At 51.0% G+C, this 25993-nt stretch overlaps 2 protein-coding genes and 1 long non-coding RNA gene across 6 annotated transcripts in view; 2 read left to right on the top strand and 1 right to left on the bottom strand.

Moving 5' to 3' along the window:
- The first annotated feature begins 2857 nt into the window (after positions 1–2857).
- LOC309449853 lies at positions 2858–5883 on the top strand. Its single transcript, XR_014186008.1, has 2 exons — positions 2858–3593; positions 4847–5883. It is a non-coding gene; the product is annotated as an uncharacterized lncRNA (long non-coding RNA).
- Positions 5884–8489: 2606 nt separating this feature from the next.
- COMP (cartilage oligomeric matrix protein) lies at positions 8490–22945 on the top strand. 3 transcript variants are annotated; one of them, XM_082072334.1, is made up of 20 exons: positions 8527–9635; positions 11285–11375; positions 11606–11691; positions 13762–13813; positions 14796–14968; positions 16186–16323; positions 17077–17154; positions 17271–17429; positions 17989–18093; positions 18255–18362; positions 18499–18658; positions 19285–19403; positions 19735–19787; positions 20120–20313; positions 20747–20925; positions 21096–21144; positions 21390–21586; positions 21720–21892; positions 22056–22195; positions 22373–22945. In XM_082072334.1, the coding sequence occupies exons 2-20, from the start codon at positions 11300–11302 to the stop codon at positions 22417–22419; spliced, it is 2286 nt and encodes a 761-aa protein (XP_081928460.1). In that variant the 5' UTR covers positions 8527–9635; positions 11285–11299; the 3' UTR covers positions 22420–22945. The 3 variants fall into 3 exon arrangements, with proteins under 3 accessions (XP_081928459.1, XP_081928460.1, XP_081928461.1); XM_082072333.1 differs by lacking the exon at positions 11285–11375 and having other exon boundaries at positions 8490–9635; XM_082072335.1 differs by lacking the exons at positions 8527–9635; positions 11285–11375 and adding an exon at positions 11497–11515.
- Positions 22946–23136: 191 nt separating this feature from the next.
- Positions 23137–25993, bottom strand: part of CRTC1 (CREB regulated transcription coactivator 1) — a 40069-nt gene continuing 37212 nt past the window's right edge. Inside the window, exons 16-17 of one of the 2 annotated variants that reach the window (XR_014186007.1) lie at positions 25871–25986; positions 23137–25764 (exon numbers count right to left, since the gene is read on the bottom strand). The gene's annotated coding sequence lies outside the window, so the exon portion shown is untranslated. Of the gene's footprint in view, positions 25987–25993 lie in introns of both variants that reach the window. The other variant, XR_014186006.1, reaches the window with a different exon arrangement.

Raw genomic sequence — 25993 nt, 5'->3', positions numbered from 1 at the left:
ATGGTCTGAACCGATGGAGCACTCTCGGGCTGGAGGACAGAGATCAGCCCTTAATACCAAGCACAAACAGTTCTGGAGAATTCCCAGGGAGCTCAAGCGAACAGCGGAGGGCCCGGTTGGCTCCGCAGGAGGCTGCACGCGCCTTGCTCCTCTTTTCCTTTTCATACCATTTGTTCTGTGTTCCGCCAGGGGCCACCACAAACCTCATCCAAAAGAGAGCAAGGGAGGGGGCACCTGCAGCGCTAAATGGCAAAAGCTCCTGTTTTATAGGGAGATTTAGACCTGGAACTTGGATCTCTCTAGAAACAACTTGTCCCGTTGCGTTAGGAGTAACTCCCAGATGTGACTGGAAGCCAGCAAATGATCTCAGGCTGGGAGATCAGATTTTGCTGAGTGTACAGGGTTAGACATGTTTGTGACTCTTTCCAGAAGTTCTCCTGTCCAAACCATGCATCGATATTTGATTTCCTTGGGAAATATTGGCCTTTTACTGCGTCTGTGTATAGAGACTCAAAGTTGCGACATTATTCTCGGGCAGAAAGTTGCTGTTGTCATTGCTCTTTCTCCACCTGAGGCGCGGGGTTCCTGGAACCGTGTTTGCTTTCCTGGAAGCAGTGTCGGGTAATGGCTTGTGCAGAGAGCGCTCAACGACTGAGCAAGACGTCCAGGGAGAGGAGGCGCTGGAGCTGAGGAGAGCTCTGGGCTCCGCTCTCGGGACGGGGGTTGCTCTGCCTCTTGTTTTCAGTGTCGCTTGCACCCGAATTGTTTTGGCTTGAATAAAGGTTAAGGGAAGAAACGACTGCTCCGCCGGCCAAAAGCGATTGGCCTTTATTGAGGGCAGCGTTGCAAAAATATAGAGGATCCAACTTCTAGTTTCCATGTGGAATTAAAATCAGAGTGACTCTGTGGCTGTCACAATGAGGTTAATAAGTGTCTTTGCAACCTTTGGATGGGAAGAGCAGTTTAGCTGGAGCAAGGACTTACTCTGAGTCTTTACGCAGAGCCTGATACTGAAAAATATTGTGAAGAAAATAGATATATATTTGCTTTTGTGTCTGTTTTTCAGCTTTGGGTGGGTCAGGAGAAGGAAGCGCCAGAACTCTCCAGAGCCAGTTCATTCCTGGGAGATTTCTGCACTGATATTTTCTTGAGAACTCGGGAGGTTTGGATTCGTCTCCAGGCTCCGTCGCTCTGCGGCGCTTCCCCCGCCCGCCAGCCCGTGTACACGCCTTTTCCATTCCCCTAGGGCTGAACAGAAATCCCAAACCGTAGTCTGGATGATGTTGAATTTTCCTCTGAGTTCATAAATGATGTACGAAGAATCACCATTTTTGGATAAAGCCAGTAATCTGTAATGTCTCAAAGCTCAGGAAAATCAAACGTGCGTATGAGAAGAGCTGTGTGATAAGGTGACCAGGGCAAGCGCGCATTGGGCAACCAGTGGCTGCTCTGTTTCCACAATCCGCTGGTGAAATGAGCAGTTCCACAAATGCAAATGGTTCTTTTCAGGCTAATAGGCCTCTTGTACAGATTCTATTGACTTGTTGTTCAATATTACAACTTTGTAGTCTGGACCGTGTAGCTGCTGGTACCATGTCTAGAAGACATGGGTGCCATCATGTGGTCAGGATTTTGGGATCAACTAATCGCAGGCATCAAGGCGGGTTCTGAGAAGAAGAATCATTCTTGTTTGCTTGAAATCTGACGTAAGTTAGTGGTCGGTTGGAGTGGGTGTAAGCGACAAAGATGGAGACAGTACTCTGCTTTACCACCAGCACACGAGGAAGAATGAGCTTTGTGGAATACTGAGGCTCTGCTAGCTAATAAACCTATCTTCTCATTTTCCAGATGGATAATGAGACCACTTTAGAGAGCAGCCGTGGCAACCTGCTGGTGCTTCCTTGATTCCGCTGTTCTTGTGCCCTCCATGGCGTCCTTGCCGTCCCCATTCATGGCGATCAACGCAAGCGTCTACGCTTGGAGAGTTTTCCTTCTGATTCATAAAGGCTTTTCCCTTCTGCAAGAAGTCGTATTTCTGCATGCAAGTGTGAAACTACTCATAGTAGAACTGAACCGAAGTGTGTAGCCTGTTCCTGAGATGAGACAAAGAGTGTTGTGTTTAGTGGTCGCCTCCTTGTCCCTCTTTCTCTGTCCCATCTGGGGTTTTTGAAGGGTTGTATTTAGCAAAAGCGCTGGTCAGGCTTTGACCCGATGCTCCCAGCATCGCGCAGCCTGGGAAGATGCGACGGGAATCAGTACAGAGCGATCCTTTCTTCATCTTCGGGAAAGTTAACCCTGCTTTCCAACAGTGAGGAGCTTTATGTCTCCTGCAAACAGCTGACTCCAAATTACAGTTTCACAGAGTACCTCAACAGTGCTCCTTTGATCACCCGTGTCCTGAAAAGACCTGATTTCTTGGGGCTGGTTTTGCTTATTTCCAGCTGTTCAATCCCACTAGATATCTTCCTTCTGGATTTTTATTAATGCAAGCAAGTAGAGCTAATTGCTATGGAGAGGTTATGTGAAAAGCATCAAATGGGAGGGAAAAAACAGCCCCTGTTGCAGTCAGTAAGAGAGGAAATGTCGAGAGAGCGATCGTTACTCTTGAATCAACAGTTATTAAAAAGCTGCAGCGTTTTGCTGCGTATATCCAGGAGACCTGAACGGCTTTGCTTAATATAACTCCAGGCCTGGACAATGTCTTGCTGTTCCCTCGAGGTGCCCGCAGAAAGGACGAGCTCTGTGGTCTGTGGACGCGGCATCAGAATGGCCGCTCCGGCTTAACCACTTCACACGTGTGAGGCAGAACAGCCGCGGCGTTCAGTCCTCCTGGGCTGGGGATGTGACCATGGGCAGAACAGCCGCGGCGTTCAGTCCTCCTGGGCTGGGGATGTGACCATGGGCAGCGCGGGTGTCTCGCGAGGGGACGCTGAACCGCTCGCTGGCTCCCTACAAACAGCAAGGTTTGCTTTGGAGTCCCCAGCCAAACGTTTCCCTTCTTTTTCCTGTTCTGTTATGTATTTGGCTGCGCTGTCTGTCCCAAAGGTGTCTGTGTTCTGGTGGTATTAGGTATGAATAGATTGTCGAGTTCCTGGGGATCTTCCTTGCTGAAAGGCGCGATGGAAACCTGAATTCTTTGTGAAGCCACATGGCAAAAGGCTTATGGCGTGTGCCAAACCGCGGGCAGGAGGCAGTAATGTGAGGACAGCAAATGCTCATCTATGTAATGCTTGTATATATGATACAGAAATAGTGTTATTCATACAGAGTATGTGCATTTATGTACAGCTACCGGACTAACCATGTGCAGACAGCTCCAGCAAGATACCAGAGTGGTTCCCCAGGGTCCCTCGGGTTTGCTTTTCTGCCTATGAAGGGGTCAATGCCAAAGTGTCTTTTTGAGGTAAGAAGTGCTGGTACAGGACCAAAACCGACCGGCGCTGCCCAGGAGAGCCCGAGGCTGCTCAGCAGCATACGTGCTGTCTGCCCACCTACACTGCGACCTCGGAGCACTGAGCACGTCCAGTCCCTGTGCAGTGACACAGTTCCTGTTTGCACCCTTGCCGAAGACCCCCAGATTGCACAACGCGAAGGTTTGACCACGGAGACGAATTATGTACATAATTTAAAGGGAAAGAAGGAACAGAGTGCTTAGCAGAGCTCTTGTTTTTAAGGTTTGCCATCCCCAGGAGTTTTGGGAAGTGTCTTAGTGAGCACTGAGCAGCGAGTGGAAGCAGCCGGTAAAACTGTTATTGTCATTATGACTCTGGGAGGTGTCTTTTAGTAGCAAAACCCAGAAAGGGAGACCAGGGCCAAAGCAGCTTGACTGAAAAAACCACATACTCTGAGCATTAATGATACTCCCAACAATAATTCCCAGCGAGAAGTGATGGCTTAACCATCACATCAGTTTGCATCTCTTTTGGTCAAAACAGCCTTCAGTCTTCTTTTTTTCCAGTACAATTCGGATAATTATTCCCAGTTCCCTCAACGAATCTGAGCTCCCGCTGGCTCCTGGAGCAATAGTAGCTCATTGTTGCAAATGAGCTTAATCCAGTGTTAGTTGTCTTTATTGTCCCTAATAGAAAATGGCATGAATAGTAAAGGAAAAAATGCGAGATGTTTCCTGTAAGGTCTGAACAGCCCTCTCGGGTGTGCGATTACGACACCGCCGGGGGGCGGTTTGGCGCGGGCGGCGCGGGGAGCGGGACGCTGGCAGCGTTCTGCGCCCCATCTGGGGGGCTCGTTACCGGAGGGGACGGGCAGGATGGGACGCAGCTCGTCTTCATCTGCACGTGTCACCGCGTCCCAGCCCCCTGGCCTTCCCGTTCGTCTCCGGGGTTAAAGGAGAGGCAGAGCAGAGCTGAACCGGGGCCGCTATGAAACTTGTGGGCTCTTCCATTGGCCTCCTGCCCTCGGTCTTGTAAAAACACTACATCTTAGTTCCAGGTGTCTTAGTTCTCTGCAGACAGGGCGATGCTGACGCAATATCTCAGGCATTTTGGAAGGGGTGGGATTGTCAGTGTGGGACCCAGGAGTGCGGAACGCTTGACAGCGCTGTGGCCTTTCTAGAGACAACAGATGAGCTGCTCGAAACTCAGAAAGCCGCTGGGAGGTTCTGCACCGCATTTTAAATGAAGGACAGTGCTCAGGGTGATTTTGTAGCCCCATCTCTGTGCAGACCGTGCACATATATTGTGGCTTTGTCACCAGTCCCATCTCTGGCCTGAGGAGACTCCCTTGATGGAGCTACTAGTTACTAAGTCATCTGGTAACCCAGACCACCCGACTCTGTCCAGACCACCATCCAGGGCCTTGAGTTATTGGATATTTTCTTCTCTTGCAGAAGTTTCTCGGAGTTCCTGTGTCATCGTGTGTCGTGTTCTCGGCCGGTGCGGGCGGATGCGTCGCCTCAGGCACATCAGCCACGTCCAGCGCGGTGAGGCTGCCCAGGCAATGTGTACTATCACTTATTTTAGATGAATGCGCATTTTTTCCTTAGTATCTTTCCCAGCCAGAAGTTGTGGATGAGGATTCACCTTCTTCAGCACAGAAAGGCGGGTTGGTTATTTCAGTGCTGGCATGAGCTTGGCCTCCAGGTCCCATTTACTCGCCTGGTGTGACTCAGCACGAGCTGCTGCGCTTCCAAGCGGTTCTGTTCCACATCCGTGGGGCAGGATTCTTCCTCAGAGGAGTCTGTGGCAAGAAAAAGTCAGACCATTTAGCTCTTTGGTTGCTACCAATGGGTTATGTTGTCGGGAATCTCATTAGGGAGATCAAGAAACAAAAGCTTGTGGGAGCAGAGCTGCTTCTGAATGGTGCTGGTGGCTTCCTGGGTCACGTCCAGAGGCTCAGGGCGTCTGTCCTGACGACACACACAGAGATGTTCAGACCAGCACCTTTCTTGCCCTCTTTTCATTGAATTTAAAACATTTTTTAAAAAGGGGGGAGGGGGCAATAAAGGCAGCGGTTTCTCAATATACGTTTGCTGGCTTACAAGCGTCTCCTCCTTACGAAATGCGCATTTGACAGCAAAAATATTGGAAACCCCCTCCTCAGGTCGTGCTGGTTCCGTTCTTGCTGCTGGCTGGGGGTCTGGAGCTGAGGGGAAACCAGAGTGTGGCTGGTGCTCAGCTCGTCGGTCTCTTTTTGGGGTGTCCCCCCCCGCGTTGGGAAGCCCCTCCTCACCTTTCCTCAGAGGGCGCTTTGCTGCTGGCTCCACGTGCTGGGCCGTGGCCCAGCTGACGCTATTCTGCCTATTGTCACGGTGACTTGGGGGACTTTTGTTTTTCAGCTCATGTAAAGGGCTTTGCTGCCATTAGTCAAATTCCATTAGCAGGGTAGAAAACAACAAGATGAATGAATGATAAATTTAAAAGCACACACGGAGCCGTGTCAATTTATTATATTTTGCAGGCTTGATTCTCTGTCATTGCAGATTGCCATTGATTTAATGAAAAAAACATTAAAAGTACTTGTAAAAGGTCTCGGGTGAGCTGCAGTGCCTCGAATCCCCGGGAATTCAGAGTCAGAGACATAAACCAGACCGCAGCAAGCTGTAACTCTTCAGACACATAGCAAACCACAACCTATAATGGATTATTGCATCTTGCAAGGGATGAGGCACACGGGGACGGGGTGGGGATGTTTTCAGGTATTGACTGATGGATTTTGTGTGCAATATTTGCATCAATTCAGGTGTTTATTTCAAATAATGAATCTGTCTTCTATAAAGCATCAGTGCTATTCTTTACGTAAATCAGTTAATACCTAAACTTTGTTACCTCTGGACTGCAAATAACTCTAAGTACAGATCATTTAGGAATCCTGTTTGTTGAGATTGTGTTTTAGCAACGGATGAAATAAGTATTTGTATATAATCAAGCTGTAAAATGATGTTTTGCAAACTTTTGAAAGCAGGTTTTCATTTTGTCTGGGAGCACATAGTAGAAAGGTGGGACAAGACTGAAGTGGGAGTATAAACCATTTAAGAACAGGATAGAGAAGGCTTTATGAAGGCTGGAGAGCTGGGCAGAGAAACATTTAATGAAATAGAACAAGGGCAAGTGTAGAGTCTTGAATCTGGGCAGGAACAACCCCAGGTTCCAGTATAAGTTGGGGAATGACCCATTAGAGAGCAGCGGAGGGGAAAGGGACCTGGGGGTCCTGGGGACAGCAGGGTGACCATGAGCCAGCACTGGGCCCTTGTGGCCAGGAAGCCAATGGGACCTGGGGTGGGTTAGAAGGGGGTGGTCAGTAGGTCAGAGAGGTTCTCCTGCCCCTCTGCTCTGCCCTGGGGAGACCACACCTGGAATCTTGTGTCCAGTTGTGGCCCCTCAGTTCCAGCAGGACAGGGAACTGCTGGAGAGAGTCCAGCGCAGCCACCAAGATGCTGCAGGGAGTGGAGCATCTCCCGTGTGAGGAAAGGCTGAGGGAGCTGGGGCTCTGGAGCTGGACAAGAGGAGACTGAGGGGGGACTCATTCCTGGGGATCAATATGGAAAGGGGCAGTGTCAGGAGGATGGAGCCAGGCTCTTCTCGGTGACAACCAGTGACAGGACAAGGGGTAATGGGTTCAAACTGGAACACAAGAGGTTCCACTTAAATTTGAGAAGAAACTTGTTGGGGTGAGGGTGACAGAGCCTGGCCCAGGCTGCCCAGGGGGTTGTGGAGTCTCCTTCTCTGCAGACATTCCAACCCGCCTGGACACCTTCCTGTGGAACCTCAACTGGGTGTTCCTGCTCCATGGGGGATTGCACTGGATGAGCTTCCCAGGGCCCTTCAACCCCTGACATTCTGGGATTCTGTGAAGAGTGGCACTGGCACCATTGATCCTCTGCTGCGAGGAAAGGGAGATGGTTTTGTGAAATCCTTGCTGGTCACCTTTTATATAATTAGGAATCTTACCACAATTAATATATAAGAAACATTGTAAAACACTTAGCATGCCGTTGCAGAGGGTGTAGGTGTTTTTCACTTATTTTTAGAACTTGACCTTACAAGACTGAAAAATAAGTTTTTCCTTCTGACTTTTGCCCTTCTCTTGGCAAAGACGAGTTAACAACACAGAGATGGAAAAACATTTAAACTTTAAACTAGCATGAGCTCTTCCTTTTTGCAGTTTGTTTGTGTGCTGCTGTCATTTGTGATGTCAACTGCAGTCAGGAAAAAAAGGTGTCACCAACCTGGCACCGCACAGAATACAGGAACACTTGGACCCCGAAGCCCAAATAAACACTATCTCTTGCTCACTAATGCTTAAAAATAATATATTGTCAAATCTGGAGGATGGCTCCCATCAGACTGTTAGATCAGCTTTTTGAATTTGGCCTTTTTAAAGAATCACAGGCACCCAGAAACGACCAAGCGATGACCAAACACTGGTCTGCTGCTCCGTGTTTGACTGTGTTAGAGCAGTGATTTACAGGGATTTCCAGGCCTTAGATCTGAATATAGACAGGTATAAAGTGAGTCCAAGGAAAATAAAGGTAGGAATGACCTCACCGTGTCTTGCTCAACTCCAGAAAGCGCTGCAGAAACCAGCTACATTTTCATTTGTACAGTTATTTTGCTGCCGTCAATGAGTAGCAGTGATCCCAGAGGCTGTCTCAGGCTAAAGAGAAATGGCTTTGGCTTTCTAGAAGAATGTAAAGATACATTGATTGCTGCCTCAGTTTGTTCAGATATTGAAAATGGGTGTCATATGGATTTAATACGCTTTGGTTCATTTCATTTACTAATAGAATCTGTGAGCAATAATAAGCACTATTCTGTCACCACGCTACCAGTTGTGGGAACTACCCGTTCCAACTACCGCAGAACTGCCAGTTGGTGCTGGTACCCAGGTAACACATGCAAATTAATTTTCAGTATATATTTGTTTGGTGCAAGAAAGTGTAAAATCTGTCTGCTGCCACATCCTCGTCACAGAAAGCTAATAGTATTTATTTGCTTACTTTAGCGAACATGCTTGCTCAGCAGCGCCTGCGAGGCTGCAGCCGGCTGCCTCCAAAACTCTGCACGGCCGCAGGGTGGGAAGTTTTCCTGAACACGGGAGGTCTGAGGTCAAAATGAGAAAGAAGAAAGAAAATCTGTATGTAAATGGGCAAAGATCCCACTGCTCTGACACTTTAAAGACTGAGCTACTGTTTCCTGGGGCTTCCCTGTCTGTGTCCCCAGGGGTGTTGTGTGACTGGCAGATTTCACAGCCAAACAGTGTGAACGTGTGATGAAGAATTTCGCTCATTTGCAGACTAACCTTTTTCACCGTTTCCCTCCGATTTCCTTGATGCAGCAGCTCGCAGGTTTTCTTTGGGCGGGTTTCCTTTGGCTGTTCCAGGTGGATTTCTCAATCCGCGCTGTGTCTGCTGGTGGAAAGTGCTGGATGGAGACTGACTGGTGGAAAATGCTACAGTGAGAGTACAGGTTCTACCGTCCTTGTCGTGCCGTCACTGCTGCACCGCGTCCTGCCTTCCCACGGGCCTGGGGGGGAAGAAGAACATCAGTACTCTTGCCCCATCCCTCTCCGAAACAGGATGCGGTAGCTCCTCTTTGGAGCTGGAAGGTGATTCAATGATTCTACCCCGGGTGCGAGTGGTGAAACTGTCTTTTGGGAGTTTCAAGAGCCTTTTCTGAAGCCCCAGTGAAGTCCAGATGTCGCTTTTGTGATCTTGTGAGCAGTTTTAGAAGGCAAATCTGTGCGGGACGGGGCTATGAATCATCTGCCGAGCCTGTGTCCATGAAGAAAAAAAACAATCCCCAAAGAATCCATTTAATTCTGGAATTTTCTGACCTATTTTGGTGCAAGCTGGTCTAAAAAAAAAATATGAAAGTATTCTCCTGATGAGTTTCTCATATTGTTTACTCTTGTAACGCTCGCCGGAGCAGCAGCCAGCAATGACGTCCACCCCGGCCAGCATCGCAGAATGAGAACTTCAGAGGAAGGAATGCGCCTTCATAAATAGCAAACCACAGACACTAATGGGGAGCAGAGGCGAACCTGCAGGTTAAAACCCGCTGCAGGAGGAGCCGGGACATCCACAGTGCCCGGGGAGAGCAAGATGATCGCAGCTCTGGCCTTTGCTTTCCTCCTCTGCCTCTCCTGTCCTTTTGCATCATGTCAGCAGAGAAGAATAGGTAAGTAATGTTAATTATCTCTATATTTTCTGGGCTCGTATGCTTTCTAGACCCTTATGAAAATTCTGTTTTGCTGGAGGGAGTGAGGCAGAAGGTAACAGTGAACTGCACCTACTGAATCCCAGCGCTGAGGGATTTTGTAGTTTCATATGGAACTTGAAGCTGAACTGTCTCAGTGTTCAGTCTCAGATTTTCTTCCCAGTTCCCCTCCTGAGCAGTGAAGTGTTTTTAAATAAACCCATTTATTCTGGGGCAGCTGGAAACAGAGTTGTGTTCTGTGATGACCTACAAGAGACGCTTCACATGAATCTGCATTTTGCATGGGATGGAGGTTAAAACCCAGGTCATACAGAATGTCCTGTGGGTGTTCTCCCTGCTGTGCACACAGGGCTGGGCAATCCTGACCTTTAGGAGCGTGGTCGTGCTGAATTCATTACCAAAGTTCCAGTTCTCTGGATCCTCAGCTCCGAGAGGATCTGGGAGCTCCAAGTGTCCCAGAGATCCCGGAGACAGAACGAGTGCAGGAGGAGTCATGGGAATGGTGCGAGTGCACAGATTTCCTTTGGAAATCGCTCCTGAGTGGTCAGATCGTTATTGGGAATCTGAATATTAATAAAAAAAACCCCCAAACTTTTGTTTGAAATTACATCATGCTATTGGGGATGGAAAATTTTCCCCAGGAATAGGAGCTGCCTGAAGCCTTTGTGCAGAGCTTATTCCAAACCTCCCTTTGAAGTCAGAAACCATGTGCAAGCTCCTTGTTTTCAAGAAAATAAGAAACATCACTTAATTCAGTCTTTCTGTCTTCGAACGACACATTTGTGGTACTTGCAATTCAGTTCCCAAACCAAAATGTTTTGGAGAGGTTACAAATATTCACAAAGTCCTCTTGGTTCTGGGAGGGGACGACCCGCGAGGCTTTCGGGCTCATTTGTCACACGACAATGCCCAAGTTGTCCCAAATCAGTAGCCTGGGTTCACCCCCCACCCGCGGCACCGGCAAATTCTTCATGTTTGAGGGGACAGAGCCCAAATTCCAGCTCATTTCCCCTTTCTTCACCAAGGTTCGCTTGCACTCTAGGCCGGCTCTGACTTCTGTGAGAGGATTGATTAACCTGGAGAAAACTAGAGGAATGAGCTTGGACTTTCTGAGGGCAGACAGGAGGACACCAGGCTTCAACTCGGTGTCCAAGTGGTTTTAAATGGTTCAGGTTTTCTTAAAACTTACATAATTCTAGAAACAACGAGCTGCTTCCATTCATTCTTGTTGAGCGAAGCTGGAGTGTAGACCAGATTTTAGCATGTCTCAGAGGAGCAGGCAAGCCCAGACTCTGCAGATGGGAGGGAAAACTCATGTTAATCTGCCCTAGATGACATTGTAAGATGATTTATATCCTCTGTTCAGCGTAGCTTAAATGGGATTTTGTGGTGTTGCGTGGACGACCAGATGTGTCCTTTGTGTCCCAACGCCACCACACGCCAGGCTGAAACTCCCACTCCCCAAAAAGAACCCGTCTCGGTGCCCCGAGAGCAGGCGAGGCGACGGCTGAGCTGCCGGTTTGCCGCGGTCGGTGCTCGGCAGCACGTTTGCCAGAGAGCCGGCGCAGAGCTTCCCCAGCGCTGAATTATTAATGTGCTTCTTTTGGCAGCAAAACCTTCCTGTGATGTGCGAACGGCGGAGGCCGCGCCAGAGGAACAGCGGCCGCGGTGCCGACTGCCCGGCCGGCTGGGTTGCTGAGGGTAACTGGTACCTATGGGCAGGCAAAGCTGATTATCGCTGTCCTGCCCAGAGCAAGTTCTACTCCACGTGCAAATCTCCATTAATTCGAGCAAGCTTCTAGTTAAGAGCTGCCAGGCACTGCTGCGGAGGAGTCTGGATGGTGAATATTAAGCTGAAGTTAATAATATCAGTTGGTTTGTGCTGCTAATGGCTCTTCTGTTTTTTTCCCCAACCACTTTGGCTTTTTTAGGAGGTGAAGTCGGGCCAGAAATGCTGGAAGAGATGAGAGAAACTAACCGTGTGCTAATGGAAGTTCGGGACTTGTTGAAGCAGCAGGTGAGTGAGGAAGGGATCTCATTCCTTCCGTTATGCTGCACAAGAGACATCGCTGGGTCCTCTGCCCGACCTGCTGAGTTCTGGAGCTCAGGGGCACTTGAGGTGAAGGGAGCATTAGAATTCCTGCTCTGGAAACAGGATCAAGAGGTGGTCTCACAATCAGAGCCATAATTCTGGCACAAAGTGGATTCCTTTGAATTCCAAACCTGCTGCTTAGAACCACGGCTGCTGAAAACCAGCGTACATCATGAACTCCAAAACAAAATGCACGCACGCGGGGTGGGTATATATTGAAAGGGAAAAACAAGTCACTTTTTCCTTGGTTTTGTGGGCGCGTGAGATCAGTAGAGAGTCCAAACTTGGAAGATGGCAGAGACCTTTCAGCCATCCATTAGGGTCCTGGAAAGGGAAGTCGTACGGAGCCTAAACAAGCTCTGCATTCACTCTTTCCTCTTGTTGTTTTAATCCTAAGCCTTTCTGGCTCCAGTCGTTTCGGGGGGAATTTGGAGCTTAGATCTTTTCCCGTTTGAACGAGGAGATGCTGGTTCGTCTGCTCAACACTTTAAAGCATAGAAAGGGTCCTGTTCTCCCTGCGCCCGCTGCGGCAGCCGAGGGCGCAGCCCCTGCCCGCCAGATAACCGAGCGGCGGCCGGGCCTCGGCGCCAGGGCACGCTGGGCGGCCTCTATCTGCAAAAACATCTGCTGCGTTGAGCTACTCCCACATTTCGGGCTGCTGCATAAATACCCAGTGTTTACTAGGAATCAGGTCAGACATGGTTCCTGGCAGCGTCGCGCGATGATTTCCAGTGTTCCCTTCCAGCTCAGCGCTGCTTCTCCACGCAGCTTTTTAGTTTGTTCTTTCTTTCTTGCCACCTCATTTTTTTTTTAAATCCGTGGCCTTTTTCTCAACAGCGCTTTCAAGAAAACTCAAAACCCAAACCTGCAGTCCCCCTGCAGAGCCAAGGTGGCAGTTCATCATTTCTGCCTAAAATTTACTTTTCCTTGATTCAGCACCTCGGGGTGTTGGCAATGAGGATGGCAAAGGCCAGATCTGCCCTCCCGAGCCAAAGGCTGAAGGATTCTTGGCACAAAGGAATCGCTGATACTCGTTAGCCATGCTCCCAGCTCTCCCTCTGCTCTCTGTCACCCGCTCCAATGGCAGATGTTGTGGGGATTAGACCTGTCTCTGTATTAACTGTTCAAAATACACAACCCTGGGCTGTGGTGGAGGGAGGAGAGAATCTAACACAGAATGGAGGAAACGTGCTCTCCTCCCTGGGAGCTGGCACTGAGACGTGGGTAGGAGCTCTTGTCAAAGTGAAATGACTGAATAGTGGTCCGCAGGGTGCGGGAGCGCGGCGCTGAGCTGTAGATGGCCGGTAAGGCGTTTGCAGGACAGGACTCTGCTGGGATTGCTGAGGTGCTGCAGAGCTGTGTGAATGTTGGCTTGGGACTGACGTGCTTCCCTGGGCCTGCCCGTATTCCTCTCTTCACCAAAAGAACTGATTTGCACTGATTCTCTCTTTGCTGAAGCAAGTTGGAAGAACCGAGAGGAGGTCAAAGCCTGGAGGGGGGAGCTTTCCTGAATAGATTCTACATGTCCAGGGCGTTAGGGCTCGAGTGGCATCAGCAGCCTCAGGGATCATTCCTGTACCTGCAGAACTGGCTCAGGGAGGAGCCTCCTGTGGCCTGGCCCGCGGTGCCCGGGCTGCAGGGGAGCAGGACGCCGGGGCTGCTGCTCCGGCTCTTCTGCAGCACAAACCCCCAACAAAGGAGATTCCTCTTTCTTTATGACACTTGTTTCTGTGTATTCAAGCGTTTCTTGCATCTGCAATAGGACAATATGATCAAGTTAGCCTATGGAAACACTGCGGTGGGAAGCGACTGAAAGCAGGGAGTACAAACCCCTCAGCTTGCAGAAAACCTGCAGCGCGGACTTTGGGGCAAGAGCGGATTTGTGTGTGAGCAGCTGCGCGGTCTCAGCCCCCCGGTTCCTGGCAGTGCGGCTGCTGGTTTGCGTGGGAGCAGAACTCGGCCTCTGGCTAAGTGGTGATTCTTATTTTCTTATAGATTAAGGAGATAACATTCCTGAAGAACACAGTCATGGAGTGCGACGCCTGTGGTGAGTAACGGAGCCCAGTCCTGTGTGCAGCTGCCTCCTCCAAGTCCCTCATACCCCCGTGTCCAAACGAGCAGTGAAATGCCACCTGTGAGCTTGTTTCACAGTTAACCTGAGCGTTTCACAACTAACCTGAGTGTCACAGAGGAATACTCAATATTAGCAAAGTGTGGGGTTTTTTGACAGGACATTCTGCACACATGGATGGGTGTTCATGCTGTTCTCATGGTTCCGTGGCAGCTAAGCTATTGCAGGGTGAAGAAGCAGCTCTAAAACGCTCATCTTTCAGCAAGCGCGGTTCTTGGAGATGCTCTATGATTTGCCAGTGCGCTCCAAGGGCGGAGCAGCAACCATTGCTGCATTTGGAGAGATTGTAGCTCTGCTGGAAAAGAGATTAGCCTGAGCTTTGGGGAGCCGCAGCACAGAAACGCATTCATCCCCAGCAATTGTTTTAATAATTGGCTCGTAAAGCTGTCCCGAACGTTCTGGCACTTGATTTCTGCCTTCCCCACTTGCTATTCTGCGTTATACGAGTTCTCCTCCCGTATTCCTTACTGTAGAATTCTGAGCCTCTCTCAGTCGGGCGCTGAACAACGTGACTCACAGCACTCGTGTGCTTCTCCAATTATTTCTCAGAGAGAGAACAGTGGCTAGAGGAGGCCTTGTTTAGCGAGGGTTTTGTTGCTGTTGGTGGTAGAGTGTTGGTTTTTGTTTTGCTTCGTTCCACATGTTTTATGTTGGGCTTTTAAGCTGGAGAAACTGGGAGGAAAACGTGTCCTCGCCACTTGCAGTAGTGGGTGTGGGAGACTCGCGACAATTCTAGATCCTGGGAGAGTTCATTCCCAGTTTGGAATTGGCCTTCGGTGAAGTTCTTCATCCCATACGGGTTCATTTTGTGAATGCTCTTGTGCTGTGGGGACAAGGCCAAGAACGCGGTGTGGGGATGGGCAGCCACAGCTCCGTTTCACGTCCCTCTGGTCCCCAGGCATGCACACCGAGGCCACGGGCCCCGTCATCACCGTGACGCAGTTCAACAGGTGCCTCCCCAACTCCTGCTTCCCCGGCGTGACCTGCACCGAGACCGGCGCCGGGTTCCGCTGCGGCCCCTGCCCCCCCGGCTATTCGGGCAACGGGACCCACTGCACAGACATCAACGAGGTAAAAACCCAGCGGGACGGGCTGCATGTTATAAAACCGGCTCGTTTCTCTCGGAGTGGTGTGGGTTTGTAGCGTGGTTGTAAAGAAAAGCCTCGCGGTTCCCCCAGGAGCTGAAATTCAGCAGAAACATCATTTCGCGGGAAGGAAATGTAAATCTCAGCCTCCCTTAAGCTCTGTTCCGTGCTGGGTTTACATCCACCCAGTTCTTTCTGGAAGATACACAGGCTCCAACTAAATAAATCTTTGGGTTTGTACCACACAGGAAGGTGAGTCTGGGAGACCAGAACAGCCCCTTTTGGTCCTGCGATCTTCTGAGCTGCTTTTAGGCTGCTGAGTTGTTAGAGATAAGATTTATTATGTGTGGAACAGAATCAAATGCTTCCCGAATAGTCCTTTATACAATAAATCTTACCACGCTACTCGTATGGCTTTACTTCTGCCTTTAAATCAAACCTTGCTAGGCAGATACTCTTTAATTTAATTTTGTTTTTGGAAAGTGTGGCATCCCATCAAGTTTCCTCTCTGTGTGGATCAGATCTTTACTCAACCATTAATTTTGCACGTCCCTGAGACTCCTCAGTTCTGCGGTTTCCAAACCACAGTCCTGTGCTCACTGATGAGTCCACCCAGCAGCTCTTGTCTTTCAAAGCCGTGTCACCTCTATAGCGTTTCGGTTTAAAAACCCGCTGGAGTTAAAAGGATTGATGAGAGATTTTGAGATTGACCATCATCCCAAATGTGGGAACCGCTCTGTTCTGTAACGCATCTGCCAGGACAGAGCAGAAGAATTCAGTGAAAATGAGAGTGTTGGAGGAAATACATGAAGCATTAATAGCAGTTTTGGAAAGACAATCGCTTCCCAGAGTAGTAAACAAACAACTGTTCTTGCCTTTCAAAACCAGTGTCAGAAATGATCCAGTTCTCTGGCTTCAGGGACGCCAGGAAGGGAGGCGGGAGGCCAAGCCAGCTCTTTGCCTGGGCAATTGATGTCACCTAAGAAGAATTAGTCCTGAAAGATTATTTGTTTTACTTGTCTGCACATACTGGAACTTGGGAGAACAACTGAGCTGGGGAAGCTGCATTTTCCACTTGCGAGGAAAGCCAGGAACTTCTATGCGTTTCTGGTTTATTCTTTCAAAATAAAAGCGCAGTAGCTGGGTCTGGCCCAGCGCTGCGAGCTGCCAGCCCACCGCACACAAACCCTCTCTCGTTCGCAGTGCAACGCAAACCCCTGCTTCCCCAAGGTCCAGTGCATCAACACCAGCCCCGGGTTCCACTGCGACCCCTGCCCGCCCGGCTTCACCGGCCAAACAGTCCAAGGGGTCGGACTGGCCTACGCCAGGGCCAACAAGCAGGTAAGGCCCACAAATGCTTCTGTCTCCTTCAGAAGCCGTTAACTCTTTCCCCTCTGTAATCATCACTCAAAGCTCTTGGAGCCCTCATAGAAATGGGAGGGAAGTCCCAGATTCCTGGGTTTAGTGGTGGGATGCAGCGAGGGACTCGCCACGGATGTCCTGGCACATCACAGCAAAGGAACCTCCGTCCAAGCCCGCACCTCTGCTGGGTTTAGGCTGGACAGAACGTTACGTCTCAGCCGCCTTTGTGGCTGTGAAGCCAGGCTGGGGCGCCCTTCATTCCTGGGACACAGCAGAGCTGCTGCCTCTGCCTGCAGCCCCCACAGCTACAGACAGACGACAGTGAAAACAATTACAAACCACATCGTGTTAGTAAGGTGTATAAGAATATATTGCCCAAAGCAGGGCAGGCATGTGACTTGTGTCATGTAGAGCCGCTGGCTGCTCACAGGACGCAGCCTCTGACCTTCCTGCTCCATGTTCTGCCCATTTGAGTGAGGAGCTGCCCTCAGCGCGGCGCTGAGCTGTGTTGCTGGGCTCAGAGCTCCGGGCACAGAGGGTGACAGCTCATCTGGGCTCAGGACTAGTGCTGGGATCAAGGTCAAGCTTGTCTGGAGGAAAACTTTGAGCTGTGGGCTCCTAGTGAGGTGTGTCAGGGGCTCTGCTTTACACCTAGTGATGCCTTGAGTCCATAACCTGATGTGGTATCTGCCTAGGAACAAAGTTAATGTCTGCTTTGGTTTTCCTGGGCAGGTTTGTACTGACATCAACGAATGCGAGACAGGTGCTGCCAGAAATTGTGTCCCGAACTCCATCTGCATCAATACGAGGGTAAATATTACCGGAAAGCGCGTGTGGATCTCTCTTCCTCGGGCTCCGGGGCCTTTGTTCGCTGTGGCAATCCAGGACTCACGTTACAATCAATTCCCTCTTGCTTTTTCTTGCAGGGATCCTACAAGTGCGGGGCTTGTAAACCCGGCTTTGTCGGGGATCAAATCACCGGCTGCAAGAGCCAGTCGGTGAGACGCTGCCCCAACGGTGAGATCAGCCCGTGCCACGAGAAAGCCGAGTGCGTGGTGGAGCGCGACGGGTCCATCTCCTGCGCGGTAAGGGCCGAACCCCCGCCAGCCGCCGTCCTGGCGCTGGCTCCGCGTTCCCGGCGCCGCGTTCCCGGCGCCCGCTCGCTCTGCTGGGTCTGCCACTGCCCTCTCCTGGAGATCGCGCCTGCTCGCCCCCGGCAGCCCAGCTGCCGCAGGGTCTCTGTGGGTGCTCTCTGGAGAACCGTGCGCTCCTGGCACCTCAGACCCGCTCTTGTCTGGTTGTTTGGGTTGGGTTTCTTTTGCCTGAAGCGCTACAGGGGTGTGATTGCAGAACCGCACGCAGCTGAGCGGGGGGACGCGCTGTTCCGCAGCCTGCTGGAGCCAAACTGCTCTGCTGCTGCATCTGTCTCTATACTCTCAGGAACAAGCAGAGTTTGTATCTGAGCTATTTAAAATGCTTTTTAGAGCCTAACTGTTTTTTCCAGACAATATCCTTCCTGTAGAGCGTTGCACACCTGGATTTGCAGTGCTTTGCGCTGTTCTCCTGTAAAGCCTTTGCTTTGGGAGGCAGAACGGCCATCGGGGCCTCGCTGGCAGCCTCATTTTGTGATGTGCTGTCTCGCAGTGCCTCGTGGGCTGGGCAGGGAACGGCTACGTCTGCGGGAAGGACACGGACATCGATGGAGTCCCCGACGAGAAGCAGCGCTGCTCTGACAAGAAGTGCCGCAAGGTGAGCTGCCGCTGCCCTGTGTTTTGCTGGGAACGGTCTCCCGGAGGGACGCCTGAGGAGAATTGGGCAATTTGGATTTGAGGCCTCGGCCCAAACCTTCAGAAGTCCAGCAAAACAACACGCGGAGCTTCACAACAGCCCCTTCGCTGCTTCTCTTCCAGGACAACTGCATGACTGTCCCCAACTCCGGCCAGGAGGACGCAGACAGGGATGGGATCGGAGATGCTTGTGATGACGATGCTGACGGAGATGGGATCTTAAACGCTGAGGTTTGCATTCTGATTTTTACCCTGACATACCTAAACACACCCAGAGGTCCTGCAGAGCAGCCGCCTCCACCTGTCACGTGAATTTCGAGGTCACAGCGTGCAACGCTTCCTTCTAACCCGTCCCTCTGTCCCGCAGGACAACTGCGTGTACACGCGCAACGCCGACCAGCGCAACGCCGACAAGGACAACTTCGGGGACGCGTGTGACAACTGCCGCCAAGTGAAGAACAACGACCAACGGGACATCGACGGCGACGGGAGGGGAGATGAGTGTGACGATGACATGGACGGAGACGGTAAGAGCAGCCTCGGGGAGGTGAAACCCCCCAGCGCGCAGCTGGAGACCCTCCCGGCAGGTCCCGGCTGCCAGAGGCCGGAGCTCCACAGGAGCGGAACCCAATCGTGTGACTCTCTGATTCAGTTTTGGATGGGCACAGAGCCAGAAATCACAAGTGCTGCTGGCCCGAGCTGCACGTGTTTATTTACAGAGTGTTTCCAGCGCATCCGGGCTGTTGGGTGCGGAGCTCCCCGCTGGCAGGATGTGCTGGCGGGTGGGTAAACGCAGAGAACTGGGAAGTGAAGTCACACAGGTTGCTAATTCGATTGGTCCTGTCCTTGCTCGGGCTTTGAAACAGCCTTGGCTATATCTTCCATGTCAAATAGCTAACATTAACCCTGACTTATTTTATAATTATATAGATGTCCGGGGTACATTTTAAGATCAGCTGCTGCTGCTCTCTCCCTCCATAGCTGCTAGGATGTAATTTAAAGTGCATAAAATGTACATAAAAATGGAAATTGTTGATGCTACGTGAACTCAGCTGTCCTAGATATTTGCCACATCTTACACCCAAGAGAGATTTAGCTGCGTAGCCCTCAATGGCCGCGCTGCCCTGACGGGTCGACTCTGCGTGTTTTACAGGGATCAAAAACCCGACGGACAACTGCCAGAGAGTCCCCAACCCGGACCAGAAGGACAGCGATGGCGATGGAGTAGGGGACGTGTGTGACAGCTGCCCAACCGTCAGCAACCCAGATCAGGTCAGGAAACGCTCCCCGTTTTGCCGTCTTACGGGTTCGTTTCTCTCACTCGAGACAACGCTGTGTCACCCGCCTGAGGTCACTCACCGTCACCATGCGCAGAACAGAACGCTGGCCCTCGATTGAACGTCCTGGGGTAGAGAACAAGCCAGAGAGGACACGTTGCACTCCGGGCTTCTCTCTTCCTACCCCACTCATCTGTGTTTAGAGAGAACGCTGCTCAAATTCAACAGGGCGACCCGTAAATTGGACCAAAGGAGCTCTCCCACTGTTCTCTTTGTTGCCTCTTGATCTATGGAAAGTTTAAATTATTATGCCTTTATTTTTCTAGAAAGATACTGATCACGATCTCGTGGGAGATGTCTGCGACACCAACCAGGACAGGTGAGAGCTTGCTGCAAAAATTACCCTTAGGTTCCATGAAATCCTGGGGAGGGAGGGGGGAAAAGGTGCATGTTGGCAGCGCCCTAGCAACCTGGCTCAGCCTTAGCCTATAAAAGACAGAGCTTAAGGGAAGCGGAATTTTCTTTAGATCCCAGAAAAACCTGCCGGTGGCAGTTTGACCGGAATATTTCTCATCTATTATTTGTGTCACTATCAGCTTTAAGAGTTCCCCAGGCTGAAATCCCCAAGTGCCGTCCTTGGTGCGGATCCCAGCTCCTAGAAAAGCACCGCATGCTGATTTTCAACCCTGACCTGTCCGTTTTCTCCGCCAGCGACGGGGACGGTCACCAAGACACGCGGGACAACTGCCCGACGGTGCCCAACAGCTCCCAGGTGGACACAGACAACGACGGGCTGGGGGATGAATGTGACGATGACGACGACGATGACGGGATCCCAGATGAGAAACCTCCAGGCCCTGACAACTGCCGGCTCGTCCCTAACCCTGCCCAGGAAGACTCAGACGGTAAGAGCAGCGGCTGCGCGTCCGCTCTGCGGAGGGATCCCATTCCTGGTGGCCAAACGCCCATCACTTTGGCTCTAGAGACAGGCAGGAGGCAAATTCTCCTTAGTCCTGACTTGAGATGGTCTTACAGCATTTCAGATCTCCAGTAACCCCGAGATCAGGATGAGATTTGGGAGAAGTTCCCTTCCGGAAGTATCTGGAACTTGAGGTGTTTCTTCTGTTCACAGCACCTCTGCGAGCAGATGCCTCAGGGTTTCTTTACAACTGACAAAAGCCGAGTTTACCGGAGCTCTGACTGTGTCTTAACATCACACAGATGCGGCCGTCATTAACTGTGCGAGCCAAGAGCTCGCTGAGCAAACCTCAGGTGCCAGGGTTAGGAGAAATTAATTAGTGAAACCTCGTTACTCCTGTTCTCGTGTCCCGCTCGCAGGCGATGGGGTGGGGAACCTCTGCGAAGACGACTTTGACAGAGACATGGTGATCGACAGAATCGACGTGTGCCCGGAGAACGCCGAGGTGACGCTCACCGACTTCAGGGCTTTCCAGACCGTTGTGCTGGACCCCGAGGGTGACGCGCAGATCGACCCCAACTGGATTGTCCTCAACCAGGTAGGACCCTGCTCCAGAACCAGCCCGGACCAAACTGGGCGCAGTTTTAATTGAAAGACTCCACAGGTTTATCTGAGTCTCACCCTTGCTGTACCTCTCCTGATCACATAACGAGAGTCAAGTTAGTTCGTTTGGAGCTGCGCTAACGAGTCAACATTCATCTTTCTCAGGGCATGGAGATTGTCCAGACCATGAACAGCGATCCCGGCCTGGCTGTAGGTGAGGCCCTTTATTTTATCCTATTGAAAAATCCTCTGTGATAAACTGCGCACTTCTCAGTGCAGCTTTTATAAGTATTTCAGACACCACTTTACGATTCCACCCACCTCCTGGGAAAACATTTTCTGTAGCAGGCAGAATCTTCAGATTTGCCTCAGCAAAGTCCACCAGCCCCAGCTGAGTCTGGCAAGAAACGGGTCTCCGTATTGTTGTAGAACAGAGTATTTGTTTCCTGCCGGTTGCAGGTTACACGGCGTTCAACGGAGTGGACTTTGAGGGCACGTTCCACGTCAACACCGCCACAGATGACGACTACGCCGGTTTCATTTTCGGCTACCAGGACAGTTCCAGCTTCTACGTGGTGATGTGGAAGCAGATGGAACAGACGTACTGGCAGGCGAACCCCTTCCGGGCAGTAGCAGAACCTGGAATTCAGCTGAAGGTAAAAAAGTCACTGAAAAAAGAGCTTTGGGTAGTGGATTTTTGCCTTTCTCTTTGCTGTGCCGCTGGGGACCAGCAGCTGCGCTCGCTCGGTCCTTTATCCGCACGTTTGACCCGTCTGTGCTCCGCGTTAGGCAGTGAAGTCTAAAACCGGCCCCGGCGAGTATCTGCGCAATTCCCTGTGGCACACGGGGGACACCACGGACCAGGTGAAGCTGCTCTGGAAAGACCCTCGCAACTCCGGCTGGAAGGACAAGACGTCCTACCGCTGGTTCCTGCAGCACCGGCCTCAGGTCGGGTACATCAGGTGAGCGGTTCGGTTCCCTTTGCGTGGCTGAGATGAAGTTTGACACACAAAACAAGCGTCTCTGGTCCCCGTGGTGAAGAGGAGGGAGAGTGTCCGAGGAGCCCTGTCCCCACGGGTGTGCCAGGCTCCCGGCTGTGTCCTACATGCGCTCATTCTCTTCTAGAGCTCGGTTCTACGAGGGCCCTGAAGTCGTAGCAGACACTGGAGTTGTCCTCGACACGACCATGCGCGGGGGACGGCTCGGCGTCTTCTGCTTCTCCCAGGAGAACATCATTTGGTCAAACCTGCGTTACCGCTGCAATGGTGAGTTCGTTTGCAAAGTCAAATACATACGAAGTCAAATACAAGTAAATTGCCATTTTGCTTTCAAGTCGTTATTACAATTTGTTCTTGCATCTGTAACGGGATGTCACGCAGTAGCTTATTCTATTTTTCACTCCTAGTTCTAATCTCTGTTTCCTTTCATCTCCCCCTCCTCAGACACCATTCCAGAAGACTACGAAACGTTCCGGGTCCAGCAGGACTAACCTCCCGTCCCAGCGTCTGTCCAGCCAGACTCGCTTTCCAAACCGTGCTCAGCTGCCCTGCCCGTCGCTCTGGTGCGAGAGCTGCGAGTAACGCTCGCTGCGGTTTCCCGGCGTCTTCTCTACAACAGCAACTTCCTTTAAATCGCTACAAGAACCCGTTGGAAGGGCAGAGGCGTAGACAGCAAGTGTGGACAGGGGCCTGTGCTGCTGTCAACGCTCGTTCTCTACGCTGCGTGGATACAGATGTGCTGAGGAGTTACCTGCGGTAGCTGGGATGGAGTAAGTTTAGTGTTGGCCGAGTCCCAGGAATCCTTTCCCTCCTCAAGGGTGAATGTTCTGCGCCTTTTCAAGACCTGCCCAGCAAACCCAGCACTAGGCTGAAAGGACCCGGAGAGCGGCCTCTGTACAAAGCTGCTCACAAAAACATTTACAAATTTAAAAAAAGCACTTTAAGGAGAGTATCTTTGTTCCGGAAGGTTGGATAATAAATACTCTGGGATGTTGGGTAATAAACAGACTGCTCCTTGCTGGTGTGCGTGTTGATTTTCTTTCTGAAACGACATGAACGTGTAACAGAAACCCCCAAAAGCCGAAGCAACGGCACGGCCGGTTTCCTCTGGAACCATTTTCCTGGTTCTTTCTAAACACCAACATTTAAAACCTTCCCTTGAAAAGCAAACGCACCACAAACAAAACTAAGAAAAAGCGAAGCGGCCAGAGACAAAAACATTTGAGCTTTTATTACATTTCATGTACAAATAATGCCAGGATACAAAGACAAAAGCCTCCACACAAAAAAAAAAGGTTGAAAAGAATGTACATTTAGTTGAGCTGCTTTTTCACATCATTTCTCAGATTGCAAACACTTAAAGCCAACCTCAGTTTTCCACTTTACCTATAGAAAAACACAATAAATAAAACTTTTATGTCGCAGGGACAACTTTTCCAGAGTTCCTGTGCCACCAACGCCGTAGCTGAACGTAGGATTGCATATATCAGTGAAATAATCCACAAATCAGTTTAATAGAAAAAGTTAGCTTGTAAAGCACAGTATATTACACTGTCCTCTGAAAATGCATAAATCTGACGGTTTTTCCCCAAGCTCAATGAACGACATGAAGTTGGTTTTAGCTGCCAGTCTGTGAGAGGAGCTGCCGCACGCAGCCCAGTTTAATTCCATTCAGATCAACCGCCCTGGGTGAGCTGGGACACACGGACCCGCCCCACGGGGCTCCCGGAGGTAAGAAAAAGCACCTAAAAGTCCTAATTCCTCCCCACAAATCCAACCTCGGGATCTCCCGTGTTGTGAGCGAACGGCTGACATACAACATTTGCGTTTCTGCGCAGTTTGAGCTCCCGAGCGCGGCAACGCTTGCGCCACCAACGCTCAGGAGCCGGGAAATAGAGACAGACCCTTTTGTTGGAGCAAACCCGCTCCCCCCGGCGCTGTCCCCCACGTGGAACTTGTATTCATCACCTACTCTGCAGGAACAGAAGCTTTACCTATTTATTTTTTCTATACATAACAGCTTAGAAATTCTAGAAATTCAAAAATTAAGCCAAGCTTAATCTTTTCCGACAGGACACGATGCACAAGAGCAGCTGAGAGGCGCTCGTGTCGCTGGAGCGATACAGCCAGAGCAGATTTTGTGCAATAAAAACCTGCCCTCGGTGTGGGTGATTCAGTTCCATTTCTAGGTAAGATTTTTGAGGGCAAAACTGACAACTCCGCGACTCCGGCTGCAGGAACCACGTCTTTAATTAGGTTTATAAATGCAGAACTTTCATCCTTTTTCCCTAAGCCACAGTATGAACGGGTTGGACCGAATAACCCACCGGCCACGGGACGTCGTGTCGGAACCAGCTCTGGCTCCTCCGCACCCAAACCCGGCCTGGCCAGCGCAGATGAACTGAGATTAACTGAGCCGAGATTAATGACAAATTGACACCTCTGAGCTCCCCCTGCACCGTCACTGCGCTCGGAGAATAGAAGTCTAACAATGGAAAAGCCTCTATTGCGGGTTGAGGGGCAGATCTGCGGGCGGATGAAGCTGCACAAGGCTCAGACTCAACGTCACAGGTTTAACACGGTTTGCAGCCGGTGGAGAGTGGCGTTCCCGGGACAGAACGCGCGTTGCCCTAGTTAAAAATCTCACCCGCAATGAAAACCCGCGCGGTTCACTTGCAGAACAGGGCGCCGGCCGGCAGGTTTTAGAGCTTTATCCGCAGGAGGCTGGAACTAGAGAGAAAACCGCATGATTTTCAGACAGACAGAAGCCTCGCGAACAGGAACACGCTGCTCGCCCGAAGCTGTTAACCCACATTAAGCCCCTCCTGGAGGTTCCTGATCAGCAAACTAAGCTCAAGTCTCACTAAAATGGGAATTAAAGCAAAGCTCAAGCTCAGGTTTACACCATGGCAGCAAGGCCTCTGTCATACTGAGCAGGAGGAATCCTCACACCGGCTCGGAAAACACCAGCCCTGCTGCACGCGGATTGAACTGTTAGTTTAGAAACGAACTATTAAAAATAGATAATTAATGTTCCCATGGGGCAGAGCGACTGCTCTAATTAGTATTTTTTGCGTAGAGCTCACTAAGGGGGACTAGAACCAGCAACAACTTCAACAGCACCACATCCAGGTCAAACCGAAGCGCTGCCGCGTGTGCCCGGTCCCTAAAAGCCGCTGCTGACTCCAGAGCCAGCGACTCCAGCGTTAACCCCTGGGATTCTCCAGCCAGCAGAAAATTCAACGTGTGCAACTGACTTTATTCTCTTGTAGCTGCTAAAGGTAAAAAGAACCACGAGAAAACAAAACAGCTGTTATTTGGATGTTTACCTGCCTATTTAGTTACGACACACACAACCCGAAGGAAGCAGCAGGTCAAGCTGGTTACGCGGAGGCAGAAACGAGCAGGAAAAGCCGCTGCGGCGGCACCGATTTCTCCAGAATTCAGCCCAAAACCTCCGCACCTGCGAACGGTGGCACCGCCGCTCCCGAGAAACACAGCGAGAGCCGAGAGGTTCGCTGGGCCCGAAGGGGCCGTGTCTGCACCAAAACCTGCAGGAGGGAGCTCGAGCTACCGGGACAACCAGAGCGGGGCCCATTCCCCCGAATGAACCCGAAAATGGGGTGCAGGTCCCTGCTCTTTTCCCTTTGGTTGTGTTACCCGCAACCTTCAGAAATCGCCGTATTTCAGAAGTGGAAAAGCTGCAGGACATAAAGAGCAGCAGGATCGTCCTCAGAAAAACACAAACCAAAGCCAACCGGCTGCGGCGCTCGTTGGCGGCAACGCTGCGATCCCGGAGTCGTCGGGGTTTGGGTGGGGGGAGAAGAGGTTTTTCACTGTTGGTCCAAAATAAAGCCTGTTCTGAGCTTCCTTCCCAGGAACGGGGACGCGGGGGTGAGGGGACCGGTCGCGGCCCCTCGTTCTCGCGTCGCAATCACTGACCTCAAATCGCCTCGTTAAGACCCGAATCGCGTTCCCGCCGAGCTGCCGGTGCCACACGGCGCGGCCGCGCTCCGTCCCGATCCCTCCGCTACAGCGCTTGTCCTGCAGCCAGCTTACTGAAGA

Source organism: Streptopelia decaocto (genome assembly GCF_964273445.1).
Source record: "Streptopelia decaocto genome assembly, chromosome: 24".
Classification (NCBI taxonomy): domain Eukaryota; kingdom Metazoa; phylum Chordata; class Aves; order Columbiformes; family Columbidae; genus Streptopelia; species Streptopelia decaocto.
This window is presented reverse-complemented; position numbering and strand designations above follow the sequence as displayed.

Coding starts and splice junctions, on each gene's coding strand:
- COMP (XM_082072333.1), top strand. CDS start 9,560: ATGATCGCAGCTCTGGCCTTTGCTTTCCTCCTCTGCCTCTCCTGTCCT. Junction 16,324..17,076: donor ACGCCAGGGCCAACAAGCAG/GTAAGGCCCACA, acceptor TTTCCTGGGCAG/GTTTGTACTGACATCAACGA. Junction 18,094..18,254: donor CTGACAAGAAGTGCCGCAAG/GTGAGCTGCCGC, acceptor CTTCTCTTCCAG/GACAACTGCATGACTGTCCC.